This window comes from Phaenicophaeus curvirostris, chromosome 3, assembly GCF_032191515.1.
Source record: "Phaenicophaeus curvirostris isolate KB17595 chromosome 3, BPBGC_Pcur_1.0, whole genome shotgun sequence".
NCBI classification, from domain to species: Eukaryota; Metazoa; Chordata; class Aves; order Cuculiformes; family Cuculidae; genus Phaenicophaeus; species Phaenicophaeus curvirostris.
In genome coordinates this window covers 87,248,596-87,272,759 of record NC_091394.1, presented here as the reverse complement: position 1 = coordinate 87,272,759, position 24,164 = coordinate 87,248,596, and the positions used below count along the sequence as shown (strand labels likewise).

The 24,164-nt window shown below is 44.3% G+C and overlaps 1 protein-coding gene across 19 annotated transcripts in view; it reads left to right on the top strand.

Moving 5' to 3' along the window:
• The first annotated feature begins 18,832 nt into the window (after positions 1-18,832).
• MTSS1 (MTSS I-BAR domain containing 1) overlaps positions 18,833-24,164 on the top strand; it is a 125,289-nt gene continuing 119,957 nt past the window's right edge. For 9 of the 19 annotated variants that reach the window (XM_069854637.1, XM_069854643.1, XM_069854639.1 and 6 more), the window contains exon 1: positions 18,834-19,036. In XM_069854637.1, the coding sequence (XP_069710738.1) occupies positions 18,965-19,036 (72 nt within the window). In that variant the 5' untranslated portion in view covers positions 18,834-18,964. Of the gene's footprint in view, positions 19,037-24,164 lie in introns of all 19 variants that reach the window. The other 10 variants (XM_069854642.1, XM_069854631.1, XM_069854641.1 and 7 more) reach the window with 2 other exon arrangements.

The window sequence follows — 24,164 nt, the reverse complement described above, 5'->3', positions numbered from 1 at the left end:
AGGAGGCAGGTAGAGGTTGAGGAAATTGGATAGGAGCAGAGCCTCTGAATTCTATGTGCTCAAGAGACATTTTTATCAAATGTTGTTTTACAGACAGAACAAGGCAAGTGAAAAAGTCTTTTTTCCAGCTTATTTTTTTTCTTCCTTTTTTTGGCAATGATCAGTTAATAAGACATTGCCTGGGCACTTAAATTATTTTAATCTGAGTAGGTCAGAGTCGCTTTTTTAGTCTTTAAATACAGAGAACAGAGAAGTTACCTGCTTTTATAGCCTCACATGGTGAGTCCGCAGCAGAAGTTGGAATATCTCTGAGCATCTCACTCCTGCAGAGCCAATCTATTCCTCGTCTCATTGCTGACTTGTCCCAAAGGAAACAATCAAAGCAGTCTGCGACAGAGTTTGAGGATGACAAAGCAGGGCAGATATGGAAAACCTTACATCATCACACCCTCTTAGTGTATAAAAATGTACAATGTATAAAAGACTACAATCCCATCTTCTGTTTGGGGCTTCCCAAATTACCAATCCCCACTACTAGTTGCAGAGGTCTGCAGAGACATGTAGATGAGAACCAGGCAAGCAGTGAGGTGGGGAAGAGAGAGATGTAGGGGCAAGAATCACAAGGGGAGGTCCACTCCCAGTGCCTGGCTGCTGAGAGGATGGTGCTGCGTGTGCATACGTGAGGGACTGACGATGGAGGCAGACGTTGCATGAAGACCAGCTGCCATTTCTTCATGCTGAGCCAATGTGGTTGCATGTATATGCTGATTATTCCCTGATCAGACTCACTGTGGGAGGCAGGTTTGTAACTGAAAACTGCTCCTCACTGCTGAGTCACCCCTTGCTGCTGATGCACTCCCCAACCCCAGGCCCCTTCGAGACTAGTGAAGTAATAGCTCGAGAAATGCTTTTGGAAGTTAGAGTGCAAATGATGAAATCAGGCTGACTTCTCCGAGGAATGGGAAAGGGGAGCAGAGACAAGGGAAAATGTAAAGGCATTGGACTTCACAAATACGGGTGGTTCATTCTTTAGATCAACCTTTTGAATCTCCAGTGCCTGGACTCATTTGCTCAGAAGTTAAAGACCATCAGCTTGGGATCTTCAGGTGTTCAAATACCTTGGAAAATCAGGCCAATCATGTAAAAATCACTGTGCATTTAAGAAAAAGTGGGCTTTATACATTACATGAGAAACCTGCTGTCAAGAGCACCAAAGTTACACTTACTAAACAGAGAATGCTTGTGCTTTTCCAATCGTCAGAATGATATCGTAAATTCAGAGCTTTGCTGCTATTGGAAAGAGTACAGAGAGTCAAATGAAGTGTAGATCCTACTGGGTAACACATTCCTTAATGGTACTTTTAAAGCATTCCATATCGGCAATAAAATGTAGAAAGAGGGAGAACAGAGGACAGCCTTCACTGCAATGGGAGAGGGAAAAAAAAGATAATCACAAGAACTTTTCACTGCTGTGGGCTGTGTCATCGCTCTATCTGCTGCTCAGAGCAGACATTGTTTGCAAAATATACACAGCACAAATCTAGCAGAGCAAAACTTGAATAGCTAGTCATGGTCCCCTGGATTTAAATAGGTTGCCAACTCCCTGTGGAAAGCGACACCAAAAATAACTAAAATTGGATCACTGGAATATTCCAATTGTCCCTCAAATAAACAACCTCTGCAGAAACATTTGATTTCCAGCAATTTCCCACTGAAAGTACAGAGGTCTGATCATGGTGCCCAGTGACACATGAAACCGTTGATCCCATTCTCAGGATGATTCAGGGGTATTTATTTGTCATTACCTCTTGAGAGAAGGATGTGATTTATCACAAAAGAATGAAGAATTTCACAGGACAGTACCAGGCTCTGTACAGTTGTGGTGGAAAGGTCAGCATCAAACAGGCAGCGTTTTGGATGGTCCTGGAAATTTTCTAGGACAGTATTACAGCAAAGTGAAATTCAGGCTCCATTGAAGTTGATTCAAAAATTCCTGTTGACTTCACCAGAGCCAAGTTTTCCTCCAAAGAATCCATGTGCATATTTTAGCTCCCTGGAGATTTGGTTTAATAGCAATGTTCTCCACATGTGGCTAGAAATAGAGAGGAAAAGAAAGGGAAGTGAAGGTGTGTGGGTGAAAGATAAACTAAAGCCTCCCTGCCTGATCCACTTAATGGTGCGAAGCTCCTGATTACACCCTTAAGCACCCACATCTCCCTGTTCTTCTCTTCCTCCCACTCCCACAGGTCTTGTCCCTTCAGTGGAAAGAGGCCCCAGGCAGCTCACCGCTTCAACCTGGTAATGATCCCCCACTGGCACTTCTCACAGAGCAGGACCAGCCAAGTGCCTCAGCAGCACCCTGATTTCTTATTCACATTTATACCAGTCTTTAAATGTTGAAAAGACTGACACACATCTACTTCACTGCTTTGCACTCACAAGCAAAGTGAAGACAATGTCTTCTTCCAAATGAGTCCTTCTGAAAGTCCAGCTTACAAATGGGCTTACGTGGGACTTCAGCTGTGGTATCCTACGGAGATCTGTCACCAAGCCCTTCATCATGTTTTAGGCCATCAGTGCTCAAGAGAGAGAGGGAGGAAATGTGACAGGTAGATGCATGTATGGCAATCTGTTTCTCATTAATATCTTGCCATTAATCACAAATAATCAGAGCTTTGCTTAGTCCCCAAATAGGAGGCTTCTCTCCATTTCCAAAACATTTTTGATTACAAAGCATCATTAGATGATCTCCCTACCTGTAGAATTGGGCAGGTCTCTTTGATTTGACTTCAATAACAGCTTACAGCAAGGCTGTCCACAACCAAACTATGTGAAATAAAAGCAGTTTTCTTATTTTGGTGAAAGCTATTTGGCATTTCACTTACATATGTGTAGTAGCACTTTGGGAGAATGTGGCACTTGGACTTTCAGAAGATACTTTTCTAAGAACTCACTGCTTGGAGAAAAGCTACTTACAGCAGCGCACCTTTCAGTTCTCTCCTCCTGCTTTTATTATTATTGGTTTTTTTTCAGGAAATCATCATTCCCACAGCTTGGAGAGAGAGGGAGAGCTGCATTTGTAAGACCTACAAGGAGAACCACTGCTCGCAGTGAGCTACTGCAAACACATTGCAGAAGGGAAGGAGCGGCACCGTCTGTCACTAAGACCAGATCCCACCAGCCAGCTGATGGTGGTTTCCTGCTTCTGGGACAGGCTGGAGCAATTGGTTTGTAATCCAATTGAATTTTGGCCAGAACACAGCCTGGAAGACTCACTGCTGAATCATTTCACTTTGACAGCTGGCAACAATTTGTGGACCACAGGAACGCCTGCTGAGCTTTCCATGCAGAGGTGGATACAGGCTTTTGTAGAGCTTGCTAATGTGAGAGACACCTGCTCCTGCCTCCCAGCTCCCACCTGGATATAAAAGCCTCTGTGTCTCTCGAGACTGAAATTTGCCTATCGCTAGTGAAATGCAGGAGTCCCTGGCATAAAAGCTATCCTTCTTTCTTTTTTTCCTTCCCTATTTTGGTCATTGTGAAAAAATAATTTGATAAAATTCTGGTTTAGTTTCAAGGATTAAGTTTAGCTGAGAGGGTCTTGCTCTGGATCAAGGCATGGAAAAGATATTAAATCAATGCAGTGCCACATCTACAAAATCCTCATTAACAGATTTCACATACAATATGCTGTTATCACAACAGCCAATTACTTCTCCCAGCAGCGTTAAGTGGGAGACTTGCTGCTAGCATCAGTATCTGAATCCTGAAGAAATAAAATAGCAGCCTGGCAGAAGAAGGCTTAGCCATTGCATAGGCTGCAATGGCATAAATAACCACCCATGTCTTGAAAAATTAATGCCCCAAAAGCTCTGTTTTATTGGGATATCAGAGAGACAAGCTGACAGAGTGTTTCAAAGAGCTTATGCTGCAGCAGCTATGCATGCAATGTGCCCTCTGTGTATGACCCATGTGGGAGCAGGAGGACCAGCTTTCATAAAACAGCGTGGCATAGATGCATTGCAAATCATCACTCCTCCTTGGCACACACATCTTCTTGCCTGCAACAGTGGGATGAGGTGGAGAAGGAAAGCAATCCCAGTGAAACAAGCCCAATGAGTGATCACAGTTGGAGAAAAATAACAAAATCTGGACGTGCATTTCGTATTTGTTCTTTGGTACCACTATCTTAGATTGCATTGGCAATCAATGTATGTTTAATGCAAGAGAATGATATTATGCTCCTTGTAAAATTACTTCATCTAGCTGCATTTAAGTAAATTCATAAATAGAAATGGAGGAATTGAATATATTTATTGCCCTACTCTGATAAATATTTTAAATACACTGCTTGCCATCTTCACATTTACTTTATTACTTGGAAAGCTCAGTACCTTTAAGAGCAAAGTTGCTGAATTCAACTGAAAGTTAAGCTGTTGGCAGGTGACAGACAAACCTGCTCAGTGGCTTCACTTATTACCTTATTTTCCACTGGTGCCACTGCAGTGTTCTGCAGTGTATTTTGTATTTTTTATATGGAAATAAAACATTACCTTAGTCAGTGAGATACTCTAACTCAATAATTTGAATAAGAAAGCTTCTAAGACCCTCTCTCCAAAAAGTCCCAAATAAGGATGACACCGTCAAATCATATGTGCCTGCTTAAAACACCTTACCGCTTCCAGCCCTGTATCTCTGGTCATATCACTGTCTGCCTTTGCAGCCTGGGGAAGATGGACTTTGCAATGTGCACGGAAAGGTGGGGAATGCAAGTCAGTTCTCAGCTTCAGAAGCCCCTTGTAGGAAAGATAGAAATAGAAGGTCCAGCTGGTTTGTCTCAGAGAAAGTTCCAGCTCAGTTTGATTCTGCTCATCTGGAATGCAGCTGCATAGCATGGAGTGTGGAGGACAAAGCTTTCCCCCAGAGCAGTGGAGCACCAAAGTTCTAGAACATTGTGTCCTCCATCGCCTGACAATCATAGCAAAAGTCAGACAGGCACTGGCTTTCAAAGCTGCTGGTCTTCTGATGAAGTCCAGCCTCTGACCCTAATAACAGAAATGCTCTGAAGTCTTCAGAGAGTGAGAAACCACCTTGTACACACTTACTCCTTGATGAGCTTTTCTCAAAACCACTGCTACCACCCAGCTTCCTCACCATTCCCTCTTCCCACTCAGCTTTGTCGCTCAGACTTCAGCATGGGGTTGAGGATTTGGCCCTGGCAAGACTGTGGATCTAAAGGAAAGATCCCTTTTACTCAGAAGTTAGTAAGGGAGGAAGAAGTGGCATGAGGTGAACATGGAGCTGGCTTATCCCCAGACCAGCCCTTGTCACCGTCACCCCATAGGCAAGAGCACTTCTGAAAACACTGTTATTTTTATTACCTCAAGAAGAAATACATCCACCAAAGAGTGCAGGGTAGGGCTGTCAGACGTCACCTCTTTTTTGCTTCCCCCTACTTCACAAATCGACATTTCCTGAATTCAAGGAACCTTTCACTTCTTTCAAGACCCTGGTCTTTACAGGATTTTTTTTTTCTAATTCTAAGAAATTATCAGGCTCCAATGTTGTATTTTTATATATCTTGGGAAAAAAAGTTGCATTGTCTTCCCCTGCTTCTGTGTTCTTCACCTTGCACTGAAAATCCTGTTGAGTGATTTACAATGTTTATTGCTTTGCCTTGCAGTATTTTCTTCCCACTTGTCTGAAATATCTGTGAGAAAACCTGTTGGCAATGGTCTGTCCTGTCACACATTGCTAAAAGACCAGTGGGACTGATCACTCTGTCTTGCCAAACACCAAGCCAAAACCACATCCTCCATCTCACTGGACAGATGCCACCATAACTCTGGTGCAGTGCACAGGGGTGGCTGGTCCCTCTGAGGCTGCGGTAGCCTTGTAATGAAGATAGGAATCCAAGGGACATAGCTCAGGCATTTCAGTCCCAATTATTCACTTTAGGTGACACGAAAGCAGTGTGGAGGAGCAGAGAAAAAATCCTATAGCACTGCCATGGCTCAGAGCAGAAGGGAAGGCAGGAAGTTTATTCAAAACAGTCTATAGTGCACCAGGTTCAACCAAAGGGCCTCCAGGTCTAGGCAGCATTTTTTTGCTTGAACTACTGAGCCAGGCAAGGCAGTGCAGTACCATGCTTCACCATGCTGCAGGATGCTGTGTCTTCTCAAGGTCTAATGCTGCTACATGAAATAAACGAGGAGTCTGCCCTCTCTGATGCTCTGCTGGTGTTGCTTCTGTAGCCCTCTACAGCAAGACTGCAAAGATGAACATTCCCCTTTACTGGTAATCCCAGATGTACCTTTACAGTTGTTAATTTTTTTTAGAGAAAAAATTAGATTTGCCAATCTAATTTGATTCTAGTGAAATTTCAGAGGCAATTAAGGTTTTGGGGTTTGGCTCTTTTTCATTTCCTATATAGTACAGATCAGCAGCTACAAAGACACTTTCATGTACTCTCAAGCTGGACTGAGTGCCCTGCTGATAATACACCGCTGACTGCAATGTGGACATCTCAGAGGGAGTGAGAGGCCTTGGCTTGCCCTCTCTCCATGCCCTCCCCATTCTCTGCTGAGGTACTATGGATGGTGGAGATGCAAGGAAAGGAAAGGTGGCATGTTTTTCTGCTCTTGAGGATGGTGTACATTTGAAAAGTGGCAGGGTTTCTGAGATAAAGCAATATAATGAGATGGCAGGCAAGGGAAGCATTAGAGGAGGATTGCAGCAACACATTTCCCTGGGAAACTCTGTTTTCCGGAAAATATCTGAAGGGCAGTGTCAAGAGGATGGGGCCAGAATCTTTTCAGTGATGTCCAGTGACAGGACAAGGTGCAATAGGCACAAACTGGAACACAAGAAGTTCCATCTGAACACGAGAAAAAACCTCTTTACTGTGATGGTGACAGAGCACTGGAGCAGGCTGCCCGGAGAAGCTGTGGAGTCTCCTTCTCTGGAGATATTAAAAATCCGCCTGGATGTGTTCCTGTGCAGCCTGCCCTAGGTCAACCTGCTTTAGTAGGGGGGTTGGACTGGATGATCTTCAGAGGTCCCTTCCAACCCTGACTATTCCGTGATTCTATGATTCAGTGAAAAGTCATTGGAGTAAAATGTTATTCTGATTAACATTAACTTGTTTCCCCCCTCTTTTGTTTTTTTATCTCCAAGGATATAGCGCAAAGCAGAAACCGGGGAAATGGCAGCCTCATCACCGAGCTAGAGCTGCAGCAGAGCCGACAGGGTATCTAGGTCAGTGTGCAGCAATTCTTTGCAGATGACTGAGATCTACAGAGCCGAAGGCCAGTCTTGACAGTGGAGCCAAGCATTCATTTTTGAACTGAAGCGCATAAAATCTGCCCCCCCTTTCAAGCAGCATTTCAGGAAGGGATCCTGCACCACAGCCTCTGTCGACTGGAACTAACACCCATTGGCCCTGTTCACCTAACCTGCCTCAGTGGAGCACAGGCTCAGAAATCAGCATTGCCATGGGATTCAGATACAAAAGGCCAAAATATGTGGATGTCAACCAAGTACCCAGATATCCAGGAAGGTAATTTTCAACTTAAGACCAAAACTGATGTGGAAGTTCTCCTCTTAAAAATGATACTTTGCTTTCTCACATGTGAAAACAATGTCAATGTTACCCAAAAATAATTTTCATATTTTGAAGGTCTTCTCTTAGCTTTGAAGTTTGTTTCATTCCATGTAGGTTTTAGGAAAGGCTCGTGCATTCAAACATTTGTCCACATTTTCCAGATATCCTAATTGGCCTAAAGAAAGGTATTGCCTCTGCCAGTGTCCTTAGAAGAGACACAGCTTTGGAGACAAGCACACTGCCCGCTGGCCATGCACAGATCATATATCACGGGAACTTTCTCTCTTTGCTGTTATGCCTCAATCCACTGGGACAAGAGCATGAAAGCATCAGGCTTTCCCTATGTATCATCCCTGGGCATCAATAAGACTGGCAGCTGTCTCTCACGATTTGTGCTAAACTGTAAATCTTCTTTAGAGGTTGATTCACGCAGCCGTAGCCTTGAAAGTCAAAAGACACTGTTAGATCATCCTGTTGGGTAGCACAGGCCATCAGGACTCAGAAAAATTTGTGTTTATTTAAAAATACAGCCTTCAAATAAAAGACAGCCCGTGCCTGACATGACAGACACAAAAGATAGAAGATCTGTTATTTCCTTGTACTGATAGAAATTTAGAAAGTTGTTTATGAAGTCATTCACAGTTGTTGAAAGCACCAGGTGAATTTTCCTGATGATCTTAATTCCTGGCAGAAGAATACGTTGAATTTTGTGCTTCAGGACGTAAACTGATGCCAACCAGCTCACTAACCTGCCTTGCCGCTGAAGATTTAAAGACGTACTGTAGATGAAGTGCCCTGTAACTCATGATTTGCAGTAGGAATATTGAGAAAAAGACAGTTCCAGAAGAAATGCTCATGTTTCTAGAATAAAAGCGGCTGCATCTGTATATGCTGAGGAGAGAGGGCAGCTATTAACACAAGGATTTGGGGGCAGAAAATATCTGTTATTTGGTTTTGTATGATTACCACATTATAGGTGCTAATCTAACGATATTCACACTGTCTAATACCAGTATGCTTTCTCTGAACCAGTCAGCCTAACACAGATCACTCTTTTGTTTCTGCCGTAGCAGAGCTTCTTTTCTTATTAACATTTCTGCTTAAATTCTCCATGACATAATGTTTGATAACTTCCTTTTCAAACTGGTGTTACAGGGCAAAGACCAAAAAAGATCCAGAGTAGAAAACACTTCATTTAGTGAGCACACAGTATTGTACTCTTTTTATGTGGACACATATATATAGAACAAATCCTTGTGGAAGCTATGCTAAGGCACATAGAGGACAGGGAGGTGATTCAAGACAGCCAGCATGGCTTTACTGAGGGCAAGACCTGCCTCACCAATATAGTGGCCTTCCATAAGGAAGTGACTACATCAGTGGGCAAGGGAAGACCCATGGATGTCATCTATCTGGACTTCTCCAAGGCCTCTGACATGGGCTTCTACAACATCTTTGTCTCTAAATTGGCAAGATATGGATTTAATAAATGGACTCTTTGGTGCATAAGAAATTGGCTGGATGGTGGCACCCAGAGGGTAGCGGTCAATGGCTCGGTGTCCAGATAGAGCTCAGTGATGAGTGCTGTCCCTCAGCAGTCTGTTTAAGATCTTCATCAATGACACAGATGATATGCACCCTCAGCAAGTTTGTGGATGACACCAAGCTGAGTGGTGAGGTTGACATCCCTGAGGAATGGGATGCCATGCCACCCAGAGGGACCTTTACAAGTTCGAGAAGTGAGCTTTTGAAAACCTCATTAGGTTCAACAAGGCAAATTGCAGGATCCTGTCCCTGGGTTGGGACAACCCTCAGTATCGATACGGACTCGGGGATGAAGAGATTAAGAGCAGCCCTGCAGAGAAGGACCTGGGGGTCTTGGTGGATGAGAAGTTGGACATGAGCTGGCAGTGTGAGCTTGCAGCTCAGAAGGCCAACCATATCCTGGACTGCATCAAAAGAAATGTGGGCAGCAGATCGAGAGAGGTGACTCAGCTCTGGTGAGACCACTCCTGCAATACTGTGTCCAGCTCTGAAGCCCTCAGCACCAGGGGTATATGGACCTGTTGGAGCAGGTCCAGAGAAGGGCCACAAAAATGATCAAAGACCTTGAACATCTCCCCTATGAAGAGAGGCTCAGAGAGCTGGAATTGTTCAGCTTGGAGAAGACTCCAAGACTCCTTGCGGCCTTTCAGTGCTTAAAGAGGGCTTATAAGAAAGATTGGAAAAAATTGTTTTAGTAGTGCCTGTAGCAACAGGACAATGGGTAATGGTTTTAAATTGAAAGAAGAGAAGTTTAGTCTAGCTACTAGGAAGAAATTTTTCATGCTGAGAGTGATGAAACACCAGAACAGGTTGCCCAGAGAGGTGGAAGGTGCCCCATCCCTGGAAACGTTCAAGGTCAGGTTTGGATGTAGCTCTGAGCAACCTGATCTAGTTGAAGATGTCCCTACTCACTGCAGGAGGGTTGGACTAAATGACCTATACAGGTCCCTTCCAACCCAAACCATTCTATGATTCCATATAGAAGTACAGCAATTGATAAGTCATAATGAGTTCACACCAATCTCAGATCTGCCTATTCATCCTTCCTTTGGCCCACAGAAATGATCCTGCAAGTTAAGCACAGAGATGGTTCTGCATAGTGTCAGCGATGCAATGAGTCATGTTTTGAACAGTATATAATGCACATTTCATTATATTTACTTAGTGGATGTGGTTAGATACAGATGTGGCTTTTGTACCTTTTCAGATTGTAGACATCTTACATCAAAAAACTGTCTTTCCATCACTAGTTGTAGAATAAGAATATATCCATTCAAGGCTGGCATAAAGTAAGAAGGCAGAAAGAACCTCCAGTAATCTCTGTATGTTTTGCATCCTGCTGAAGTTTCATGCATCTGTGTACTGAGAAGACAAGAAAAAAAAATAAGGCTATTATGTGGCTCAGACAGGTTTACTCCAAGTCTGGTGGAGTTGGGAGCATTGCAATCCACGTGATAAAACTGGTACAAAATGTTACTAATCAAAGACTTGGAAAGCAGATGAAGGGGGTTAGAGAATTAAACTGTCATTACCCACTATTTTGACTGTTGAATCTGGACTATTCATAGTAACACACCAAGTGTATCTATCCAATTGCAATAACAAGTGACAGCTGACTACTTAGCAATTAGTTTTTCCTTCTCCACCTCTGAAATTAAGGTCATAACCTTTTCTATTTGCTTTTGGGATGTGGTAAATTAGAGCTTTGGCTTCATTACAAAAATTAATTAAAATAGTCACACAATGGCACCATTCATCGCTGTGCTTGTCTCTCCCTGCAGTATGTCCTCATGTCAGCTCTCTTTGGTTTTAGTCCCAAATTCCAGTACGTGCTAGTCTGCCTGTGTTATTTGGATCAGTAGACTAGATTTTTCTTTTTGTCCATCTTCTTTACATCACTGGAAGGGTTCCTTTTGTTTCTATTTCTAATTCTTTTCCTCTTATTTTTTTCTAAATTTTTTTTTTTTTTTTAAGAAATTGTGAAACTGTACATAGTTGGCTCTCAGCATGATCAAAAAGCTTTCTGGCCACAGAGTTTGCAGCACAAGTTTAGTTTGGACTCATAGCAGAAACCTCTACCTAACAAATTCTCCTTACTGACATCCCAGGTATCTTGGTCTGAAAATAAGACTTATGTTCAAGCCATTTTCATCAGAATTAAAAAGAAAAACTAAATGAAAGAAAGAAAGAGAGAGAGAGAGAAGAGAGAGAGAGAGAAAGAGAGAGAGAGAGAGAGAAAGAGAGAAAGAAAGAGAGAAAGAAAGAGAGAAAGAAAGAAAGAGAGAAAGAAAGAGAGAAAGAAAGAGAGAAAGAGAGAAAGAAAGAAAGAGAGAAAGAAAGAAAGAAAGAAAGAAAGAAAGAAAGAAAGAAAGAAAGAAAGAAAGAAGGAAGGAAGGAAGGAAGGAAGGAAGGAAGGAAGGAAGGAAGGAAGGAAGGAAGGAAGGAAGGAAGGAAGGAAGGAAGGAAGGAAGGAAGGAAGGAAAGGAAGGAAGGAAGAAAAGACCCAACCCTGATTTACACAGAGCTGGAGGTCTGCCCATTGAATTAAGTTTTAATTGTTTTTTCTAAACCACATCTTTCTGAATGTAATGCTTGTTTTAAAAGCTGGATTTATAGACTGGCAAAAAATAATGTTTTCTTTTATAGGAGAAAGTGTTGCATTATGTTTCACATAACTCTGTCCTGAGGTGGTTCAACACACTGAGTTCGGTGCACACCAATAAATATGAATCTCAGAGATTTCAGGAATAGTGACCTACTAAAAATTTTGGCTTGATGAGAAGTACAGAAGAACTTAGATTTATTTCTCACCTAAAGGGAGAAATGGTTGACAAAGGCTTGGACTAATGCATATGCTGGGGATACAACCCAATAGGCAACTTTGATATATATGTGTAATTATACTGAAGTAAAAGTTGACATTGCTTTAAAGAAGAAAACATGAACTGTTTGCAAAAGTGACACCTATTATAGGCTTATACTTCTTCAGAGACTTTAAGTATGTATATAGCTGCAAGTATAACCAGATTTTTTTCCATGTACTGCTTGCCATACACAGGTGCACTCAGGAAATTTTATCCAAATTAATTTAGGGTGTGACTTTAAGATGCATCAGCTAAACAGCTTTAAAAATGTGAATGTGAGGCCAGTTTTTGTGGGGTGAATGTGTCCATGCCAGAACCTGATATAATGAAAAGAAAAGAGGGTTCAGATCAACAGTTCTTGACGTTTAAACCTGTGCTGGCTGTATGAGAAACAAGAAGGAATCCACTGAGGAATGAGCATGAGAGTGGTTATAGAAGCTGCCCCTTCTTTTTTAAATACAAAATGGAAGGATCCTCTTCTGGACTAAAATAATCTTTCTTTGTAGGCTTAGGTTTTAGCCAAATCAGGTCCTTGCATACAGCGGCCTGAGCTCCAGTGCTGGTGACATGGGATGGCACAGGAATGAGGCCACTGCTGAGGGGCAAGTGTAGCAATACGCTGTCAGCGCTACCGTAGACTTGCACAGGATGAAAGTGCCCGCATAACCTCAGCCACAGTAACCCACTGGCTATTTCTTGAGATTCATCACGGAAGAGTTTTAATAGTGATGACAGGAGCATTGCTGGGAAGGAGGTGATAGACCTGAGCACCTTTTCTGAATCCTGAGATGGCAAATGTGAGTAAGAACATTTCACATTCCCACTACTGAAAAATGTGGCCTGGCTGTGAAGCCCTTGATAACACACAAGCCCTGATTCTCAGTTTTTGCGCCTTAAGCGCAGATAACTGTGGAAAGGACCTATTCCCGTGCTTGTTGGTGGTGGAGGAGGGAAGCAAAAGACTAATTTAGTCCCTTAAAAATAAGCATCACACCCTCATGAGCTCTGACTGAATGACATCACATGTTGAACTTAGCTGAAAATGTTTTTTTTTTCTTCTGAGAAAAGCTTACAGCTGAAAATGAGACTGCATTGATATTTTGCTGCAGAGTTGTTGCCTGTAGGTAGGCTTTAGATGGAGCTGTTCTGTGGAAATCAATCTCTGTAAAGCAATAGCTGCTGTTATTTTGCCAGCAAGCAGAAACAATTGCAGAGGTACTCCTGCTATAACAATACTACTTTGTAATTTAATACAATTTGCAACATAAAAATAACCGAAATAAGGCTGGAGAAGCACAACATTGTTATTTCTTGTGTTCTGAAACTAGAGACCATAAACACTTGCTCCTGAAAGAAAGTGAATTCTCTCTTGCCAGGTCCCCAGTTCCATGTAAGACCAGTGAATAATTAAGCCTCTTTATATATAATACAGGCTTTTCACTAGTGATAAGGAGGGTCAGTTATTTAATGTTTGTAATGCTGTTGAGATGGCTGGTTCACATGGATTCTGTTCAGTTTGCTCCATTTTTCACCAATTCCTTTTGTCATCTTTCTGGCTGTATTGCTTGTCATCTTACCTCTCCATCCAATTAGGCACCGTAAAGTGAGCTTATCTGCTGTTACGGAGAAACCAGGATTTTTCCTGGTGAGCTCCTTGAGAAACGAAGGAAATCATGCCTGAGACTCCATCTCTTGGAAGCTCTTGGGCTCTTTTTACTCAATCTATAAAGAGGAAACCCCCATCATCTTTTGAAATATAAATCACTATTTAAAAGCTTCAAACAGGGACAGAATACTGGTTCTGTTAAAAAAGTAAAAGTATACATTTGCTACTCAAGTTTATTAATATGTTTTAGGAAGGATGGAGGATGAAAGATTTTGTGGCAATAGAATTCAGTGTTATAATATTAATTTGCATCAATGTCTTAAAGAGATAATTCAATTAAATAGTTCAGCCTTTAGCAACCTATTTTTAAAAAATCATATCTCTTTTTGAACTGTCGCCCACTTTAAGGAACAGCCCTTGATCCTTTCTTGATTGTATGCTAGATGAGGCAATTTTTCCTTGGGGAATAACATTAGCTAAATTAAGAACACTGTAATTTAGAAGTGATTAAGTACCTTTTGTGATTGTTGTTCTATGACTTCAATCTGATAACACTTAAGTGCATGTGTAATCCAGTCTTTCACGGTGCTGCTCACATTCATAAGTGGGCTTAAATCTGTGTAAGATCAGGACCTAAATAACCACCATAGTTAAACGTTTTACAACACATTGACAAAGTGTATATTTGTCCTGATTGCAATGAGATTTCACACTTGTGCTTCGTGAAAAAAACACTCAAAATGTTATTAAAACATGGGATTTACGTTTTACAGAAGAAGAAAGCAAGGTACAGGAATGTGAATGTATACATTCTGGTCCTATGTCTGCTGGTAGACCAGGGAGCAGGCTGTGGTCTCCTGACTCCTATGGATTTGTGTCCTCATTCACTCCAGAGGTACTTTGTGCCTTAGTGCTCATCATGAGAGGAGCAGCAGGAACAATTCAGACCAGTCAAAATGACCAAGTAATTGCTCAACCTGACCCCTTATCTCTGGAGAAATTCTTTCTTAACCATCAGCCCTCTTGCGGTTTCAATGGAATAGGCTTCTTGTCATCAGAGCACCCAGAGTGCTGAAGGATGAAAAACATGGGCTACCACTGCACCGTTGACAAATTTTAACGTTGACATCTGTTGGAGGTTGCCAAGTAAGATGTACTCAGCCATCCCACCATCAAGAAGTGGTGCTGGCATTTGCCCATGCACCAGGATATTTTACAGAATGTCATCACTTGGTAATGAAATGTTCCCCGGTAATGATGGCTCATGAACACAGAAATAGCCTCTGCCCATAATAAATTTTTTCAAGTAATGCTTGCAGGAAGTGGTTTGCTAGGAATCAATCAGGCAGATCCCAGAAATAATGTGACAGATGGTAACCCGATGTTACTGCAACATCACCAAACTACTTTTTACTCACACTTTCAACAACCATTTGGACTCAGGTCTTTAAACAAAAATGTTAACTCTCGCTCTACAGCTGGTTGAAGCTGAATTGGCATCCTGCAGAAAATCCTATCCTTAGAAGTCACTAAAAGGCAGAATAAAATTAAAATCTGATATTTCCTTCAATGCAAAGGAAAAAAAGTTTCAGTCATCAAGACTGAATTTTGTTGGCTTTGGGTTTATGCCTGTGCTTTATTTTTAGCTGTGTTTATGCCTTAAACAAATAAAAATTTTAAAATATAAAACTAATACAATCATTCTAAATGTTATGTACAACAAAAATATAACAAAAAAGGTTTTGAAATAAAATACTGAAAAGAAGAGAAGTGTTTCTGTTTGCAGTGTTTAATTTTGATTGTTTGCCCTATGGAATCTGCTGAAATCATCATGCCTCCATTTGTCATGATCTAGCACCTTCTGACAGAAAAATATTCTGCCTGACCACTTTTGGAAGGTCTCTCTGGGTTACAGAGATGTCACTGCGTTACGGTGCTTCAGCAAGTTACTCATCATAATTGATAACGTGCACGGTTTCTCCTTCCAAAACTGCAAGGTAAAAAATTATTTTTTTACACTGTATTTCTGATTGGCTTGTTATAATTTATCAAAGCTTGAAATGCCTACTTCATTTTTTCTATTGTATGCCTACATGCTATTTCATCACTGTATGAAGACTTGTTGCTTAGTACTGAGCAGACAGCCCTGATTTATTAACTAAAGCATTTACACAGTCCTTAAACAACCAAACAGCCTTTTCATTGTAAAAGAAGATTTTTCTCCCTCCTGTCCCATGTGCATTGTGTACTCTGCTACCTTTAATCCTGCAAAGCCTTTTACACTAGAAATACTCATTTGCAGAAAGGAGGTTAGCCAAAACACTGCTTGTGCTAAAACAAGGATCATCCCAGAAACGGAGCGGTTGAAGAAAGCAAAGTAGGCCACTGGCTGTCCCTGCCAAATTGCTGGATGTGACTCTGTCCCAGGGGAGCGCTGTCATGCTGACTATGTGACGGCACCTGAAGCCCTGCCTGTGTTGAGCAGGTGCCATTATCACAAGCCCCTGGGGACATTTGCTGGGCTTGTCTTTGGGATAAAGGGTCATATAGAGACACAAAACGAACCGATTGGTCAGAGCTGGGTGGGGTGTTTCCTCCCTGCAGCAAAATGGGGAAAAGCAGAAGGGAAACTGCTGTGGCAGCCACAGCCCCACTGGAGGCAGGGCACCCGTCCAGCCTTTTCCTTCAGTATCACAGAATCACAGAATCACAGAATAACCAGGTTGGAAGAGACCCACCAGATCATCGAGTCCAACCGTTAATAAATTAACACGGAGAACGTAACCCATCATGTGCACGTACCTAGATGCTGGCAGAAATGAAGCAAAATATAATGGTTAGGTCTTCTTAGGCAGAGTTTGTAGGATAAATAGATGCTTATTTTTTTAATAAGTCAAATTTCTAAACTTCCATCTCAGTCATGGTTGTGCATGTGCCTGTGTGAATATGAAGACAGAAAAAAACCTTCAGCCTCCTCATTTTGAAGGCTAAGACTTATTCTTCTGTACTTACACTTTCCTGGTTCTACATCTGGCTTTTATTAAACCCCATGATGACATAGCCTGTTTCCCCCAGAGCGCAGCTCCCGTGGGATCAGCAGCAACAGGATATTTAGGCCTGAGCTCCCCAAAACAGTCGAACATGTGTTTAATTTAGGTGCAATGGAGAGTGTTGGGGAGCTCAGGCCATTTAATGTAGGCTGCTTACGTCCCTGTGATAAGCAACCCCTCAGTGTTTGCAGGACTGAAGCCACAGCCTCTGTGTGTGTAAATATGGAATTTTGATTGCAATATTCCGTAACATTCTAGAATTAATGTGAAACTTGAATTATTTTAAATAACATTTTGTATAACTTATGCTAACACCCTGAAACACAGAATTGCACTTGTGGGACAGGGTGACCATCAGAAACAGTGTGGCCAGCAGAACCAGGGAAGTGATTGTCCCCCTGTACTTAGCACTGGTGAGGCCACACCTTGAATCCTGTGTTCAGTTTTGAGCCTCTCAGTAAAAGAAAAATATTGAGTTGCTGAAGCGTGTCCAGAGAAGGGGAACAAAGCTGGTGAAGGAGCCAGAGAACAAGTCTTATGAGGAGTGGCTGAGGGAAATGGGTTTTTTAGCCTGGAGAAAAGGAGGTTGAGGAGACCTTATCGCTCTCTAGAGCTCCCTTGTGATACGAGGCTGTAGTGAGGTGGGTGCTGGTCTCTACTCCCAAGCAACAAGTGATGGGATGAGAGGAAGTGGCCTCAACTTGCACTGGAGGAGGTTTGGATTGGATATTAGGAAAAATTTCTATACCGAAAGAGTGGTGAAGCATAGGAAGAGGCTGTCCAGGGAAGTGGTGGAGTTTCCATCCCTGGAGTTGTTCAAAAAATGTGTAGACATTGCACTTTGGGACATGGTTTAATGATGCTGTGATTCTACGATTCTGTGACTAAGCAGCCCCAGATGCTCCAGTTAAAGCTGCCCTTGGCATTACAGCACCAGGGCTGTTCCTCCTGCTGCTCGGCACTTTGCTCAGCGCCTTCAGCTACGATGCTCTAAACTGGTGGGCTGAAGCAGATGTTTTTTCACCAGGAACAGCCCAATTCGGGCAATTTCATAGAGTCATAGAATCACAGAATGGTTTGGGTTGGAAGGGACCGTAAAGACCATCTAGTTCCACCCCCCCTACCATGGGCAGGGCCACCTCCCACCAGATCAGGCTGCCCAAGGCCCCATCCAACCCAGTCTGGAACGCTTCCAGGGATGGGGCAGCCACAACGTCCCTGAGCAACCTGTTCCAGCGCCTCACTGGGAAAAATTTCTCCCTAATGTCTAACCTAAATCTTCCCTCCTCCAATTTAAAGCCGTTCCCCCTCCCCCTATCCCTCCGTGCCTTTGTAAAAAGTCCCTCCCTAGCTTTTTCGGTGAATGTCACCGACAAAAACGCCTCCTTGCCCGGGCGCTGAGAGCAACACCCGCCCCGAGCAGCGCAGACCCAGCGCAGACCCAGCGCGTACCCAGGCGGAAACCGGCACCGCGCCCGGGGGGGCGGGGCCATGACCTCGGGGGCGTGACCATCACGGGGCAGTGGCCAATCAGCGGCGCGACTGACGAATAAGAGGCGCGGCCACAACTTTGGGGGCGTGGCCACAGGCGATGGGCGCGACCATCGGCGCAGCTTGGCCAATCATCGGCGAGGCTGCCGGGTTGGGGGCGTAGCCACAGCTCGGGGGCGTGGCCAGGGCCGGGGCGTGGCCAATCAGCGGCGGCGCCGGTGACGCGCGGGGCGGGGCGGGGCGGGCGCGGCCGGGGCAGCGCTGGGGGAGCGGGCGGGCAGGGTTGTTCCCGGCGAGGGCGGGGAGCGGGTCGGGCGCTCGGGCTGCGGCGGGGTCCGCTGGGGCTGGCGGGGCTTCTCCCACCGCGGGAGCCGCTGTCGCATCCCTTTCTCCTATAAAGACATACCTGGTTTTTTCCACTACCCCCCGGTTCTTCTCGGAGCCGCGGCTGCAGCTCCCGGAGCAACGCAGCGATGGGCTGCGCGGCCGCCCGCGCGTGGGAGGGCAGCGCCCGCTCCGCTCCGCAACCCCGGGCGCTCCCGAGCGGGGCGGGCAGCGCCGCGTAGGACGCGGGCACCGGCGCCGCTGCCCTCGGGGGTTTAATTTTTACCCCGATTTTCCATTTTTCGAGCCGTGGGCAGACAGCGAGTGCAGGTGTGTCGCGTCCCCCCCTTCTTGTTGCCCAATCGCCTGGTTTGTCTCCCCCTCCCGTTGTTCCGCTGCACCCGGCGGGGGTCCGGGGCGCCTCGTTTTTCCGTAGCTCGGTAGTGAAATCGCAGCGGTTTGTGCCTCTCCGGCGAGGAAAATGGAGGCTGTGATCGAGAAGGAATGCAGCGCGCTCGGAGGGCTCTTCCAGACCATCATCAGCGACATGAAGGTAAGAGGCTGCGGGGTTCGGGGCGGGGGCACCCAGGTGCGAGGAGCCCCGCTTTGCCCGGGGAGCTGCGGGAGCAGCCGGGCACGGGCTGGCGAGTTGCTTCCAGGACACCACCTCGCCTTCCCTCCCTCCGTTTTTCCCTCCTGCTCAAACGTGCAAGCTGGTATCTTGCACCAGGATCAGCGTTTTCCGAACCTATCTCTTTTTTTAATTTTTTTTTCCCCCTTTCCTCCTCCACCTTCTTTTTTTTGTTGTTTTGGGAGCGCGAACAGAATAAATGGAGCGAGGCGGGAGCGTGGTGTGCCGGGGCTGGGCACGGTGCCTGTCAGCCCTGGGGTGGGGCTGGCAAGGGCCGGGGAGGGCTGTCTGTGCCGTGCTGAGGGAAAAAAGGAAAATCATCTCGGCCTGGGAGATGCTCCGAAGTTGGTGGGCACCTCCATTAAAATCGCTGCTCGGTCGGTGATGGAGGTGCTGGTGGAGGTGGCATTTGCCGCTTTCCGCGAGCAAAGGTCTCGAGTTGCCGGGTCTCCCCCCGACACCAGGAATCTCAGGCTGCTCTCCCACCTCCTGCCAAAGGGCTCTTTGGGGAGAGGCGCTCCCCATCTCTCCCGGGCAGCCAAGGGCATTTCTGTAGGTTTTTCTCCGGGAAGGCGGGTGCCACCCGCCCGCCCTTCGCTCGTGGGAATAAAGGACCTAAAAGCGTCGCTGTGTTGTGCCAGTGGAGCCTCCCCGAACCGCGGGGTTTGAGGTGCTGTGGCGTGCGGCTGTGCTGCAGAATACTGCAGTGTTCCCTGGACAAGGGCAGCTCGGCGTCCTCCCAGGGCTGGCTGGGAAGGATGCAGTTGTCGGGAGATGTTGAGGGATGCAGCAGATAATGGGAGGAGGGGGGGGGACCACTGCGATTTAAAGGCAGGCACCGTGCGTCCTGGGCTTCTCCCAGGCACGGGATTTCTTTGGAGGGTTTAATCGGTGCGGAGCTGATGAGCAGGGAGGGCTGCGGGAGAGAGAGCCGCCAAGTAGCGGTGTAGGAGGACAGGGTCTGGTCTAGGAGAGAGCCTGGCAGAGGTGAATGGCTCCTAGTCCGCTTTTTGGGGGCGGGTGGAGAAGCTGTTTGCATTAGAAGTGATTTTTTGGCAGGGGTTCATATGCACTTTCCTCTCAACGCATCTTGGGAGGCGTTTAATTAAAAGCGTGGTTTGTAAAGAGCAGGCAGATTGCAGAGAGGAGGGGAGTGTGCGTGTATCTGTCAAGACAATGCTGCAGTCCTGGCGGTGCTGTTCCTTGGGCTCTTGGCCCCCTTCTATTTTTTGATAATGACTGCACTTTAAAATAAAAAAAAGACCCCTTCAAAAAAGCAGGAAATGTTTAAAATCCAGAAATCATTTAAGTGGGCTGTGCAGGGACAGTGCAGGAGATGTTCCTTTGCAGATGAAGTGCGGTTTTAGGTTTCAGCACAGAGGGACACAGAGTATGTTTATTCTCTGCTTCTTTCAGTAAGTGATGAATTTGATTTTTCTTGCTCCTAAGCAAACAAACGTTTGCTGTGTGGATTTCTCCCCCCACATTATGTGCATGGGAACGCTGCTCCTCAGAAACACGTTGACATGAGCGTATGGAGATGGGAACAGGTGTGAATATTTTTTTCCTTAATCTGCCATAGTAGTGGAACCTGTTTTGTGAACTGGCAGTTACTGGGGGGGAGGTTTGGAAGGAATTGCAGCAGATCTTTAGCAGTGTGGTGGTTGTGACAGTTTATAAAATCCGCTCATTTATTTAGCGTGAGTAGAACAAGTAATTTTGACCTGTATTAGTTTGCAGCTGATGCCGTGTGCCTCATGAGATGCACTGGGATTCTTTATGAATTCTGCACAAAGGATTGGGATGATTTCAAAGAAAAAGCTGTTTTTTGACAGCCAACCAGAACTTTTCAACTCATCATACCTTTAGTAGTAAAGTGAAAATTAGCATTTTGAGTGCAGTTTCCACATAGTCGGGTCTGCGTGGGCAGGCTTCTGGCAGAATCTTGGAGCTGCTGTGTAGGGGTCTGCCCACACGTACCCAAGTGCACTATCTGTGCCTATTTCTCATTGCAGTCTGTGATCAAGGCCCCGCATGCCCTGCAGTGCTGAGGTATTTGCTGCAACATCCGCCTCTTTTTTTTTTAACTAAATAATTCACAGGTTCTTTTTATCATATGTATTGCTGTGCCTTAAACTTTGTTGTAAAGATGGTAGGGCTAATCAGCAGTGTATTATAATTACTCTGAAGTCTTGCCAGTGGATGCAGATGGGTGCTGCAGCTGAGATGATGAAGATACAGTATGTGTGGACTGCTTTTTCTTTGTTCACACTAACACAGAACTAGCTCAGGTATACCTGTTGTTAATTTTCATCTCTCCTTGATCTTGACAAGGTTACAGAAACTGGAATTGTAATGTGACTGTTTCAGTCTGTTCCTGTAATGCGTTAACTTTGAAACTTAATGAGGGCGATACATGCTGGTGTGCCTAATGCATCACATTTTTTGATAGCAAGATTATCTCTTGCTGTCTGGGGTTTCTTGAAATGGCTTTAATGTTTTCTCCAGAAACCCCAAATTTCTCTCCATCTTGTACCAAAAATAATTTTGTGGTTAATACTCAACAAAACAAGCTCCAAAGCAATTTAGCATAAAGCTAAGTAATCTAGAGAAATGATGTTAATGAGTTAAGTATAAGAATGGATACCAAACATCCCATTTATACAGCACTTTAATGTGCATCCAGAAGGCCAGTGTCTTGACAAGGGAAATCCATATCTTCCATGCAACACAGGGGCCACATTTATTGAGTGCTATGCAGTTTACATGGTGACAGGGTTGTTTGTGGAAAGCCCACAAGGGAATTGTGCTTGGCTGTCGTGCTCTAGAAATGGGCTTCGATGCTTTGAGATTTCAAGATCAGAGTAAAGAGTCATAAAGGTGGGAAAAAGTCTGCCCACCCCATCCTTAAGTTTTGGTCCATTGTCACAGCCAGAGCTTTTCCTACAGTACATCACTGACTATGTGGCACTTAGTTTGTTATACTCTTATGCAAGATAATTTTCAGAGCAATCAAAGTTTATAAAAGCAAAAATAAAACATGTATGTCCCTTTGGAGGAGTAGTCTTGTGTGCTGCATTCAAATGCCGTATGGCTTCTCTTTGAATGCGACATGCATTCTGTAGCTCCCTGTGGGAAGGGAGTATTTGATCTGAATGGTTTGTAACTCATTTCTGGCAATTGAGAAATGAGATGCTGTAATGTGCTGTTAATTTCTATATTTCTTGTAGTGCAAAGCAAATCAGTGCAGATGATTTTTGGGAGGGCTTGTTATGGATGAGCTTCAAAAGATCCTGTCTTCTCATGCAGAGCAGATTGTCTTTAATGCTGCTTTTCTTTCCAAGTCTTGATTTTACATTCTTTTTAAAAGCATTGTTCTCTGCTATCTTGAATGAAAAAGGAAAAGAACAAAACACCTCTGAAAACGTTGAAATTGGCAGTGTTTGTATCTTGTCACTTGCTTGATGTTGGCTCTTTTCCTTTTTCACATTTTCTTTATTTGTCTCTGCTCTTCTGCCAGCATTTTGCCAGTTTTGGCAGGGCAGGAGCTTGCTGACTGTATAAAGCCCATAACATCCTTGGGGTGGGCACAGGGGGAAGATGAGTAAAGAGAACGTGAACCAACACAGGTTGTCTGTGACTGTTTATACCAAGTGGGATGATTTACTATGTTTTTATGGGTCTGGTGCAGATTACCAATTGGCCTTGCTCATCTCCCTGCATGTGAGGGACATGCAGATAGGAGGGGGACTGCAAATGTCATCCTGTTGATGAACAAAAACAAGGTTCCAAAAGGAGAAGTGAAATTTTATAGAATTTAAAATACACTTTATATTTTTAGTATGTGTGCCCTAAAGTCATTTAGCTGAAAACTCAATAAGTGACCATTTTTGCTCTTGGCAGTAACCTCTACTTTAATACTATAAAGGAGATGAACATTTCCCTTGACTCCTGGATGGGAGGGTGGTGCACCTGTGCTTTCAGCCATCCAGAGCTCTTGCTCAAAGCAGAGGAGGAAGACATGAGAAATGCTTATGTTTTTGCAGCATCTTATCTCCTGTTAGGAAGTGATTGGTGAGAAGCAGTGTTTTAATCTTGTATTTTGTGGAAGATGGAGCTGGGAGGTGGTGACATTGTGGATTAAGAGCCATTTGTTAAAAGCCTGATTTGCTTGCGAGGGATGGCCTTGTGCTATTCACATACATAATATAAACCGAGTGGAAAAAAAAACGTTTGATGGAACAAATAGAAATGCAGAGACAGTTACTACAGCAAGGATAGGTGCAGGTGCTCTGCATTCACATTAATCCAAGGAACAGCCCACATGTGTTGGAGAACCTGGGCAGATTTGTTTTACCCTGACCTGTAGTCATACGACAGCTCTTCTGCAGCTGTGCTTTATTTGAAGCTCTCTGTGGAGACTAGGAATGTTCAGTTCAATGATTTTTAAGGTCTAGTTTCATGATAACTGCTATAAAGAAAAACAAATGCTTCCCATGCAACAGACAGGTACAGCCTTGGGAGAAAAATGCAGCTTGCCTCCCTTTCCCATATGTGCTGTGTTGCTTGGCTGTGTCCTTTGCATAACTCCTTGGGGCAACTGATTTGTTCCAAGCCTAGCAAATAGATGTTCCTCCCCTTTCCCCAAAAAGCATGAAATGAACTCATTTACCCTCTGTGCAGATTTTCTTCCACCCCCCCCCCCTTTTTTTTTTTCTTAAAGGCTTTACCAGCAAGACATTTTGGGCTTAGCTGGCTGCACTGATTTCTTACTTTACTGCTTCCCAACAATCTTCTTGCCCAAATGGTTTGCATACACTGAATTCCTTGCCTTTTCTAAGCAGCTGTAGTAGCTTTTTGTAAACATCTCAGGGGGGAGGGATTGACGTGCAACGAAAGTCTGAATGATGGTGCAGGAGGACAGCCACTGTATGCCTGCTTAAATACTGTGGTTCGTGCAACAGGGCATTGCCGGGAACATTAAAGTAATTTATTTTTTAAGGACATGTTCTCTCTTCATCCATATACACTTATGTGAATGTTAACAATT